A 12,247-nucleotide genomic window follows, 5' to 3' on the forward strand; every position below is an offset into this window, starting at 1 on the left:
TTCGAAATGATCAAGTATCAACGACGCACGGTAAGAAAGTTTTGGGTGGTAAGAGAGGAATTGCATATGAGAATGTATATTTCAAGAGGTTTTATACCCTTTAATTCCCATTTATACCTAGGCGATATAAAGCCATTTTTGGTACGGCGCGACCAGGAAAAATTTTTGATCATTTCTCATGAGATAAAATCGATGCATAACGAGTGGACTTACTGAGCCTGAGGATCTCAAGCGACAACCTATATGTGGGGATCCGACTGTAGCAGTCTCCCCTCTACGCGCACCTCCCCCCGCTCGCCGTTGGGAGCCCACGTGTACCACATCGGTGTTTGCTGTGACCCCTGATCAGCAAGTCGCATCGACGCAATCTCCTCATATATAATTCAAGTCTTTACTGTATTATAAATTAAGGTGAGTGATCAACTTATTTAATGTTATTCTGAAAAGAAACAATTTATGAAAATTGAAGGGTCCATCGGTCCATTAATTAACATTAAGTAGACAAAAGGATTTTAGTATTCAAGTGACCAAGAAAATCGTTATTACCATTGAATTTTGTGGTGAATATACTGACTACAATATCATTGTCGAAAGAAACGTTGCATGTTATGGGCTCTCTATACAGACGCTCAGTAGATAACAAATACTTAATTATTTTGTACCATTTCGTTTATTCTCTGGGCAAGCATTAAACTTGAAATTTTGTGGAAGTAATTATGAAACTCATAAAAATGTGCCTATGTCGCCAGTTTTCAAGAAATGACCGGTACTTTCAAACAAACTTTATTTTCAATTATCCCCCTTTTCTAACCTAAAATGCAACGTATTCTCAAACAATTAATTTTTAACAATTAATTTTCAATTATCCCCCTTTTCTAACCTAAAATGCAACGTATTCTAAAACAATTAATTTTTAACAATTAATTTTCAATTATCCCCCTTTTCTAACCTTAAATGCAACGTATTCTCAAACAGAATTATTTCATTAAACATTTTATCGAAATCTAACGACATTAGCACATTTTTAGTTTCATATTCACTCTCACGAAATTTAAAGTTTCATGGTTGTCTAGAGAATAAAAAAAATGGGTACAAAATAATGAATTTAATTGAAATTAAATTTATTAATTCAAAAATTACTTTTATCTAAATTTATATTTCATTATTATATTTCTTTTCCCGTAATACGCGTATGCCCCAAATTTTGATTTTAATAATGTTGGCAAAAAGTTAGAAATTTTAATTTTCAAATTATTATGTATTTGTTCGCCAATTTGTAATTACTGTACTTTTTAGGGGTTTTATTAGACAGATTAGTACTTTGACACTGATAAGTTATTCATGGATAATAATTTATTCAATAAAAAATCTTTATCTTTGAATAGGCTAGCTGGTTCTGCTTCAGAACAGGTGGCTCTGTCCTATTCTAAAAATACGATAGCATAATATTTCTTTTATTAGTTTCATTTTAAGGCAAGATCATCTGATTTTTGTGTAACACAAATCCCCTCATTTTTATTTATTTATTTATTTGTTGCATCAACACTATTCTACATAAAACGGTAACCTTGCATATTCTTACAACGTTATAGTTAAAACATTGCTGTAATGAAGAGAAGTTTCAAATTTTTGAAACATGGATTCTAAAAATTTTGCTAATAATTAATTAATATTTGTACGATGGAACGTTCAAATCACATTTGCATTACATTATCTTGCTGAAATATTAATATTTATCTTGATTTTATAACTTATGATCTTGTACAATTGTGTTCCATATTATACTCTCAACCTTATGGTCAAAATGTATATTTTATAATTACATTATGTATCTCACCGAAAACTCTTTGAAAGTTATGGCTTATAATTTTTGCTTGGAATGTACTTTAAAATAAGAACATTGTCCCCTCCTCGAATTTTTTTTAATGTTACAATCAAGTGTCATACTAATTTAACAAGATGTTATCTTGAATTATCATTTAATTCTCCATCAAGTATCACAGCTTATATCAAACTGACTGATAAATGTTTGAATTTGGAATTTATTTATTTCAGTTGTTCCTGCTTAATAAAGCCAGTTATATACTATTACCGAGTCACCATGGCAAACTTAGCGAAAACCCAATTAGACGAATTGTCTTTGAATAATTTTTGCGAATATTTGCGGATTCCATCAATGCACCCAGACATTAATTATGGTTGGTCTAAATTATCCACGTAACTATATTTTTATGCTTGATTTATTAACAACAGCATTTCACCGATCTTTCATTTAAATTATGACCCGATTATAAGCCATTGAGTAAAGAAGAAAATAGTAAAGAAAGATTAATATGCTGAATAAATTAATATATGAGAGCAATGTTTCATAATATTTTTCTTTTAAACGACTTAGTTAAAAATGAACTAAATTTTTTAGTATAAAAATTAGAACATAAATTTATAACGATTTTTTCGATACTAGTTATTAACTAGTTTTTAGCATAAAGAAGAGTTTATTTTAAAGTTCCTTGCAAAAGTTTTACTTAATTCTCTGACTAAAATTATTACTAAATCATTTTATTAATATTTTTGCCTGTAGTACGTTAAATTTTAGTTTCGAAAAAATGATTTTATACATTTTCAACCGAAGAAAACTTAAATGGCATATGCTTCGAAAATATATAAATATAAACGCTAAAAATAAACATGGTCCATCTACCGTAATAATGAATGAAATACATCGCCATAAGAATAATTTTTTTGATTGCATTTGGATACATCTTGACTCATATTATCTTATCGTGAACGAATATTTTACCGTCAAAGATATTAAATCGCTATTGTAAATGATGTATTACTTTTCATCGAACTCAATTTTTTTTTACCAAATGGTTAAATTTATTTCTTAATTTCAAATAAGTTATACCACCAAATGGATTATAAAAGCAAATAAAACTTTTTACTCATACTTAATTATTCTTACATTGTATAAAAAAAGTTTCAATTTTCATAGTGTTGTCTACTACAATTGTTTTCTTAAACAAATATTTTCTAAAGTTGTCCCACACGATTTGAAGATAAGTATTCATCTGATTGTGTTAAAATTTCAACACGATAATTTTCACATGTTACTGCTCCAAATGGAGTATTAGAAAAAGAGTTTGGAATTAAATTGAATGTCGATTTTTTCTTCTGTAGCTCATTCTGAGTAGTAATGTATGCAGATTATCGAATTTCAAAACAAACCTATAAACACTTTCGTTTTTAATTATGCACGCTAACTTAATCAATTACTTTTTTTTTTAAGAAAAAAATTTTACATCACTGCCCTTATAAAAATTTCCAATAGGATCCCGCGAAATTCCTATTGGAATCCTATAGGACTCCTGTAGGAATTTCGCGAGATCCTATAGGAAATTTTTATAAGGGTGAGTCACAAATTTTTTTATGCAGTAGTAGTCCAATAAAGTACGTGTAAAAATTTTTATCAAGTTATTTGTTTTGATTACATTGAAAGTTATTACCTTTGAACATTTATTTTCGACGTGTAATTCCCCTTAAATTAATTCAAGCCATCACCTGTTCCTTTTACATTGAGCAAGTATTCATTATCAATAAATATGGTTGAGTTTCATGCTCAAGAAAAAAAGGCTTCTATACTGCGACCTAGTGGTACCCCGGGTGAAAAAATAACGTGGATTTTTTTTTCTCTCTCTCTTATTAGACTCTCTTATTATCCGCGCAGAATCCACATTGGCGTGAATCGGTACTCCGCGCACCAATACGGCCCGTTAAGGAGGTTAGGGAGTCTCAGAGGGGGACGAATCGGGACGCGAGGGGCTCCTATACTTCCAATGTTAAATTTTCAGCGCTGCCAACTTCGAAATAACACGAAATTGTAGGTTTTTTCAATGAGCTGGCACACAATTATAGCTATTATTAATAATTCAATCATTTTGATGAGTTTTTTTCGATGTTTTAGGCTTAAAACAATACTCTATTTGTCATTAGAGTCGAATGAGCACATATTTTTGTTGTTCTAGCTCATTTGATGGTTAGGGTACGCGCAAATGACCCACGAATTTTTACACATAACAATTTATTTCTCGATAACTAAACGGTCGATGAACTTCTTTTTGCAGTCAAATTATTCCTTATTAAATTTCCTACATGTACGTATTTTTTTCTATTTAGTTTTTGTTTTTTTACATTATGTTTATGCTCATTGAAAGCGAAAATTCATGATTTCTCGTAAGAAACCATGTTAAATGGTCAAAAAATTTTTTCATCATTTTAACAAAATTTTGCGGTGAAAAGTTGTATTTTGATATTAACATTCATATTATAAAGTTTCAAAGCAATTAAACGTGTTTTAAAAATTTGGCTGCATTTCGCTGAGACTCCCGAACCTCCTTAAGCCGCGCTAATGATGCACGATATACTCCCGTTCATCGTCACAAGGATGGTGGGAGACACGCTCAGCACGAGACGACCAACATCAAGAATAAAATTAAGTGCTTACTGAGAAGGACACCTGAGAAAGACATCCTCGTATTGCTTCGCCGATGAAGTTTATCTTGATTGAGATGAGTCACTTTACTAGCATCATTGAATTACCAGTGATTTCTGTGATCCATCTCGTCCAAGACATTTGTAGCCCGTAGCTTCCCCGTCCCTTTTATATGATTACTGCAACAGTTCACTCAAATCACAAGTTATTTATGTCTTTTTCCGGTAAATTACCTTCATTATAGAACTGCAATTACCGCTAGTTCATTTTATCTCGCGTATCGTTAAATTTTATCCTTTGACTCGTGATTTTACCAATAAGAAAGATATATATTCACAGTGCATGTGATTCTGGTCTGCGATATTAGTTTCGTTACCTCTTGGACACAAGGTTATCATGGTGAATTAGCTAATGCTCTTCGACTTCATTTATCTTACAGTGACCTGAAATCTGTTAGAATAACGCGTATCATGGCCAATGTCATAGATAGACATTCTCGATGGCCCGTAAGTCGAGAGACATGCGTGCACTCATGGGGGTTGTGGCTACCACCAAAATATATTTGATCAAAATCTATCTCTTTATATTCACATTTATGTACGAGGTGAAATATAAAATATGAAATATCTAAAAATGATGTATCTCTTACTGCAATCATTTATGATGAATTTTAATCCATTGATGAAATAATGCGAACTAACCAAAAATATATTTGTTTTAGAACCCTGCATTCAATTTTTAAGAAAACAAGCAAAAGATCTTGATCTTTCTATAAATGTTTATCATGTACATCCTAAAAAACCAATTGCTGTGATGTCATGGATCGGAACTGAACCGTCACTACCTTCCATTCTACTAAATAGTCACATGGATGTTGTTCCAGTTTTTGCCGTAAGTATTTAATGTTTTTAATTTCGTTAATTCAAATCTTTCATTAAAATCTACGGGGAAAAATTGAAAATACTAGCTCGAATATAATTCCACGTTTACACAGCTACCATAATTTCATTAAACCATATTTACGTTTCATGAGATATAAGCGACTGACTATTAAGGTCTTTTGTAGGCTCGAAGTTTAATCGTAAAATACTAATTTTAAAATTTTTCATTTTTTACGTCAATTGCATATCAAAATCATAATTTTGTATGATGACTTCAGGACGATTGGACATATCCTCCATTTGATGCGCACATTGATGACCAAGGTAACATATTCGCTCGTGGAAGCCAAGATATGAAATGTGTTGGAATTCAATACTTAGAGGCTATTCGTCGAATGAAACTGGAAAAAAAACATTGTAAAAGAACTATCCACATATCTTTTATGCCAGAAGAGGAAGTCGGAGGAGTTTTAGGAATGAAAGATTTTGTTCACACCCAACATTATAAATCTTTAAATATTGGTTTTGCTCTTGATGAAGGTGTTGCGAATCCAAGCGAAAGCTATTCATTATTTAATGGTGAAAGAACAATATGGCATGTTACAATTCATTGCCCTGGAAATCCTGGACATGGTTCTTTACTTTTGGATAATACTCCAGGAGAGAAACTACGTATTATTCTCGATAAAATGATGGACTTCAGGAAAACTCAACAGGATAAACTTTTAAATTCAAAGTTACAATTAGGAGACGTAACTTCGATAAATTTAACTAAAATTAAAGTGAGTTCAAAAAAATTTAAACAATAATAGTAATAACAAATGGCTCAAGCCGTTTTAAACAAAGCCGCTCTGAAATGCGATTAGAAGTACTTGAACGATGGTTAAATGAGAGTTAATTACCTACTCATTTTTGGTTAATTATATAAACATAAACGTATTGTAAGAGTAATAAGTATTGCTTAAACTTTCGTATCTTACAGGGAGGTATACAAGCTAACGTTATACCAAATAAAATGGAAGCTACGTTTGATATCAGATTGGATCCTGAAATAGATCCCATTAATTTTGAGTCAACCTTGAAAAATTGGTGTAAACAAGCTGGAAATGACGTTTATTTTACGTTTGATGAAAAAAATGAAGTTGTGAAATCAACCAAGTTAGATGATTCAAATAATTTTTGGAAAGCTTTCAAAAGCACTTGTGATAAACTTGAAATTAATCTAGAAATTGGCATATTTCCTGGAGGAACTGACAGTCGCTACATTAGATCAGTAAGGATTATTCATCTCATTTACATCCTCATATTGCACTTATCTATTTCAAATAGAACTATCTTAATTATCATACAAACTTTTTCATACCAGTGACCCGAAAGAAACTATTTTCCTGCCACTACGCAAAGCGAGAAAAGCTATTTTTCATACCAGCAGCCCGAAAGTGTTTACTTCCCTGCCGCAAGGCTGCGCAAAGCTGGAAGAGCGACTTTGGGCCACTGTGCATGAAAAATAGTATTTGTACTTATGTAGCGTCGTCTTCGCCTCGGATAATAAATTACACGAGCTCTGAGACTTTCCAGTTTTTCCCTCTCTATAGGTGCAAAATATACTATTTGAACCACTTATTAAGAAAAATAGTTCAAGACCTAAGCCGCGAAAAAAGAAAGCCCCAGAACAAGTGCTTATCGGTTTAACCTCTACCGCTGATTACAAGTGCCCTGAGACTTTTTCGCGGCATGGCGTAGTAATATACTATTCTAGACGTGTCCAATTTTGAATTATAAATGAGTATGAAATCTTATAAGTCGGCACTCAAGCGCAGAATGGTATCATTTCAAATTCAGAGGCAAAACTTTTCCTAAATTCTATCGATAATTTAGAAATTTTTTGATCTCAGAATTTAAAAATGGACCTTGCAGCTCTGAGGCAATGATGTTGACTTATTATATTTTGTAAAAGTTTATGAAAACACTTTCATAGATTAAAATTTATAGAATAAAGTGAGTTAAAAATACTGTATTAATGGAGCTCCTATTATTTGTTTATTCTTATTAGGGATAAAAAATAGATTTCGATATAAAATTTGACCTTAACCCGTCTGATACCAAGAGACCCTATTTTTGACTTATTTTTCCACGCGTTATTTTTTCATGAAAACGTAGTTAAATTAATGTGGAAATACAATATTTTATGGGATTTTTATCGCTCTTTTCAAATCTGGCGTCAGATTTACGATATATGCAACCGTTTTAAAAATACATTTGTTTAAACAAAAAAAAACGTGGTTTTTGAACATTTTTTCTCAAAATGATCGTTTTTTTCACCACGATTACGCATTCGGATCGGCTTGAAACTCTGGATCTGGTGGCATACAGGCCTAAACTAAAAGTTAGCGGCGTTGGTTCATCCAGATTCAAGATGGCAGCCACCAAAACAGCTGATTGTAGCCGAAAATGTAAAAGAAAGCTTTGGTATTTTTTTATTCGGTAAGAATGGACTCTACGAAAAAATTTTATAAGACAAAAAGTGTTTAGAATTGATAAAAGAATACGTATAAATTTTTTTAGAATTTTTCGGATGATTTTGAAAATTTTTGGATATGGATATTTTATAAAAATTTTCAAAATCATCCGAAAAATTCTGAAAAAATTTACACGCGTTCTTTGATCAATTCTAAGCACTTTTTGTTCTATAACATTTTTTCGTACAGTCTATTTTTATCCAGTAAAAAAATATGCACTACAGGACGCTACTGTACAAGTTATAATGCTTTGGCGTTTTTTTACTCAGTAAGAATGGACTGTACGAAAAAATGTTATAGAACAAAAAGTGCTTAGAATTGATCAAAGAACGCGTGTAAATTTTTTCAGAATTTTTCGGATGATTTTGAAAATTTTTATAAAATATCCATATCCAAAAATTTTCAAAATCATCCGAAAAATTCTAAAAAAATTTATACGTATTCTTTTATCAATTCTAAACACTTTTTGTCTTATAAAATTTTTTCGTAGAGTCCATTCTTACCGAATAAAAAAATACCAAAGCTTTCTTTTACATTTTCGGCTACAATCAGCTGTTTTGGTGGCTGCCATCTTGAATCTGGATGAACCAACGCCGCTAACTTTTAGTTTAGGCCTGTATGCCACCAGATCCAGAGTTTCAAGCCGATCCGAATGCGTAATCGTGGTGAAAAAAACGATCATTTTGAGAAAAAATGTTCAAAAACCACGTTTTTTTTTGTTTAAACAAATGTATTTTTAAAACGGTTGCATATATCGTAAATCTGACGCAAGATTTGAAAAGAGCGATAAAAATCCCATAAAATATTGTATTTCCACATTAATTTAACTACGTTTTCATGAAAAAATAACGCGTGGAAAAATAAGTCAAAAATAGGGTCTCTTGGTATCAGACGGGTTAAAATTCATTTGTAAATACACATACAATTAAATAGGATCTACGAGAATCAAAATGAACTGCAAGTGGATTTTAATAGAAACTTTTAGGCCATAAAAATAATTAAAATTTCTTGCTCATTCTTGGTTTAAAACCAATTATTTCAATTAATTTAAATTTACATTATGTTTTATAGTAATCATTCATTCGTGTATTTCAGCTTGGAATTCCAGCTATAGGATTTTCTCCAATGAACAAAACAAAGATATTGCTGCATGATCATGATGAACATTTGAATAAAGAAGTCTTTTTAAATGGGATACGCATTTATGAAAAAATTATTTATGCCGTAGCTAATGTATGATTATAATTAAATGTATAAAAAAAATATTAAAGTCTCTTGTACTCAGAAACAATAAAAAACTATTATTCTATTAAAACAACCAACTGAGAGAGTGTAGTGGGAGAGAGTCGCAACGCACTAAGCGTGGTGGCCGTTACAGTGGTTATCTGAAATGAATTGGGATTTTTGCATGATTTCGAAGCATTTACATCTATTGGTCCGTAAGGCGATTTTTAAATGTTCAGAGTGTATTATTTGTGAGTGATGTATTATTAATACAAGGTTTGCAATCACTTCTTTTCCTACTGCATCGCGTTTTTTGATTTGTCACTACTTAACCGTCATTATAAGGGTTTGTTTTAGCGACTTTTTGTAGAAAGGTTAGCTTAGTCGTTAATTAAATAAAAAAGACAATGAACCTTTCTCGTCAAATTAAGCGATTATTCATTCTTCAATAAATTAAAGAGCAAGTTTTTTAGTATTTTCCGGAACACATCGGAGATCATATCACATTATGACCTTGTGCAAATCACAGTAGGACTCGCACCGTGCGATGCGAATACGCGCCGAGTCCATGTTTTCACATTGGGAGCATCGTATTTAGACCCATGCGTAAGTCACGGAGCGGGGGAGCTTGAACGGTTACTGCAGGAGCCGCACCTCAAAGTAGGTCAGCAGTATCCGTCCGATTGTGAATTAACACGTGAAATCTATTCTCCGCGCGAGTGAGAATTTCAAAGTTTTGAAGTACGAAGCACTAGGTCATAATCTTATGACTGTGAGACATTCAGCTCGGTAAAAAAGGCAACGAATTCTCGGTACACATCTTGTGATGGCAGTGAGAGTAGGCGTGGTCATCTATGAGAAAGCGACCACCGCATCTCCATTATAATAATAAATACAACTTGAAAAATTTTGGCCAAACGTTGCTGATGGGTTTACAAAAACCACAACTAGTCCTATATATTTGCTCACAAACTAATCTGTGGTTGTACAGTAAGAATGTAATAACGAGATATAAGAAGATATATTACAACACACCACGTAAGAATTATACGTGATAAGTCAGGGCATTTTAAATTACGCTTGATGAAATGATTCGTTTTGTTTTCTTAATAGTTACTTTACTATACATCATAAATGTATTTCATCAATTTTAAATGAACATTGTTGCTCGACAATTTACAATGAAAAAATCCAAAGATACGAAAAAGCGTATTTCTACGTGTACAAAGAAAAAATTATATAAGTTTCAGGCTGCAGAGGAAAACAATCATTTAGCGAAGAAGAAGCCCCAACCCGTTGGCAATATTATTCCTTACACTGATAGCAGAAAAATATTCTCGGAAACATAGAATTAATCTAATAAGTCTATTATCAAATGCGGTGAATCCATATATTTCATACGCTTAAGTAACATCAAATAACAACAAAAATGTTAATGTCTCTAATGTAAATCAAACAACAATGGTTTCACGAGAACTAAATACTAAAATAAATAAATACCAAGACTAAAATCGAAATTATTATGTTACAACTTCTCCAAAGAATTTATAGCGCACGGAAACTCTTGAATTGCCTCATAAGCAAGATATAATTTAGGGAATAGACACGTCGACAACATATTAAGATTATGCAGAAACTTTAGCCGACGTATCAGGAACAATTTTTCAGTAAAAAAGTTTATTATATTTTCTCCAGCATTCCAAGGATTATAATCTTATCATGTTTTGCGTTCTTCTTGTTGCGTTGATGCATAAATAGTCAATGTCAAAGTCAACATTTTCAATAAAAATAAACAGAACGAACATTTTTAAAGAAATCAATATACAACTGTGTTTAAATATATAGGAATTAAAAAACTATTTATAAAAATGATTACTAACTATATCAGGTTTTCGCAAGTAATCAAACAAAAAAATTTAATTCGTAAAAGACCACATACCACACATAAATTTTAATTTTCAGTCTATTTTCTGACTTAAAAGATTAATACAAAAGATCTGTACAAAAAATTGAGTAAATGAAAAATATTTTTCAAGATTTCTGAAATATCTTTGAAGTTTGAGGGCATATTTCATTAAGTAAATACCCAAGTAAGTGTAAATTCTTAACTTTACAAACATATTATTTTCTAAATTTTCATCCAAAGCGTGTCTTGAAAAGTTTTATATTGACCTTCACTATGCTCTTGTTCAGGTCCCTATAAAAACTTTTGAAAAAATGTTTATAAGATGTATTACAATATAATTTAGAAGTTTTTATTTACAATAACTGTACTGGTTGTATTAGAAAATAAATAAAACTAGACACATGATTCGAAGTATAGTAAAAATTTGAACATTTTTTCTTATTTTCTAATACAGATTTGAAAATTCATTTTATTTATAGATATATTATTATATGACAGTTACCACTAAGATAATGTTATCAAATAATGAGTAAATGAAAATAATTTGATACATGAAATAAGCGTAAAATAATCGTAGATGATTTAAAATATACTAGGAGGAAAATTGCTTCAAACACTAATCATGTTCAATATTTTCTTAGACGCGATAAACTTACATTTGGTATCAGTAATGAGAAATTTGAAATATATTCATTTGATTGTACAATATATATATATATATTTTTTCGTATATGAATTAGGCTGACTAACAAAAATTTGTTTTTAATTCACTTAGATGTTCTTTCAAAGTTTTCAAAAAAATTGGTGACAAATTCGGTCAAGTATGTATAATTAAAACACGTGTCGCAAGGCGAACGTAAATTAATAACATAATCTATTTTCTTTCTATACCGATTCCGGAAACATATTTAATTTTAAATCCTTGAAAATTTCATCCAAGAACCATTTAACAATCCATAACGCCCTATATTTTTTTCGTCAGAGTTTTATGAAATACTAAAAATTTCAAAAAATGATTAGCTGTAATGTAATTCTAACGCACCCAAGAAATATTCTTTTTTTTCTCTTATAAAAATACATAACTCGCAATTTTTCCGATAATTTGATATGATCTACGGACGTGTTTTAATTAAATCTTTAACCACCTAGCGGCGCGTATTTTAATTAAGTTTGCCCAAATTGTTAACAAAATTTTTCTCATGTTTTGAAAACTTCGAAGGATTTT

General features: G+C 31.0%; 1 protein-coding gene across 2 annotated transcripts; it reads left to right on the forward strand.

Annotated features, from left to right (window-relative positions):
- Positions 1–322: 322 nt before the first annotated feature.
- On the forward strand, positions 323–9,408 carry LOC106658196 (aminoacylase-1-like). Of its 2 annotated transcripts, XM_014380042.2 has the most exons (6): positions 323–411; positions 2,056–2,198; positions 5,214–5,383; positions 5,652–6,155; positions 6,356–6,646; positions 8,988–9,406. In XM_014380042.2, exons 2-6 carry the CDS (start codon positions 2,102–2,104, stop codon positions 9,129–9,131), a joined length of 1,206 nt encoding a protein of 401 aa, XP_014235528.1. In that variant the 5' UTR covers positions 323–411; positions 2,056–2,101; the 3' UTR covers positions 9,132–9,406. The 2 variants fall into 2 exon arrangements, with proteins under 2 accessions (XP_014235528.1, XP_023314973.1); XM_023459205.1 differs by lacking the exon at positions 2,056–2,198 and having other exon boundaries at positions 331–411; positions 8,988–9,408.
- The last annotated feature ends 2,839 nt before the right edge of the window (positions 9,409–12,247 follow it).

This window comes from Trichogramma pretiosum, unplaced genomic scaffold (assembly GCF_000599845.2).
Source record: "Trichogramma pretiosum strain Unisexual culture from Peru unplaced genomic scaffold, Tpre_2.0 scaffold58, whole genome shotgun sequence".
Lineage (NCBI taxonomy): Eukaryota > Metazoa > Arthropoda > Insecta > Hymenoptera > Trichogrammatidae > Trichogramma > Trichogramma pretiosum.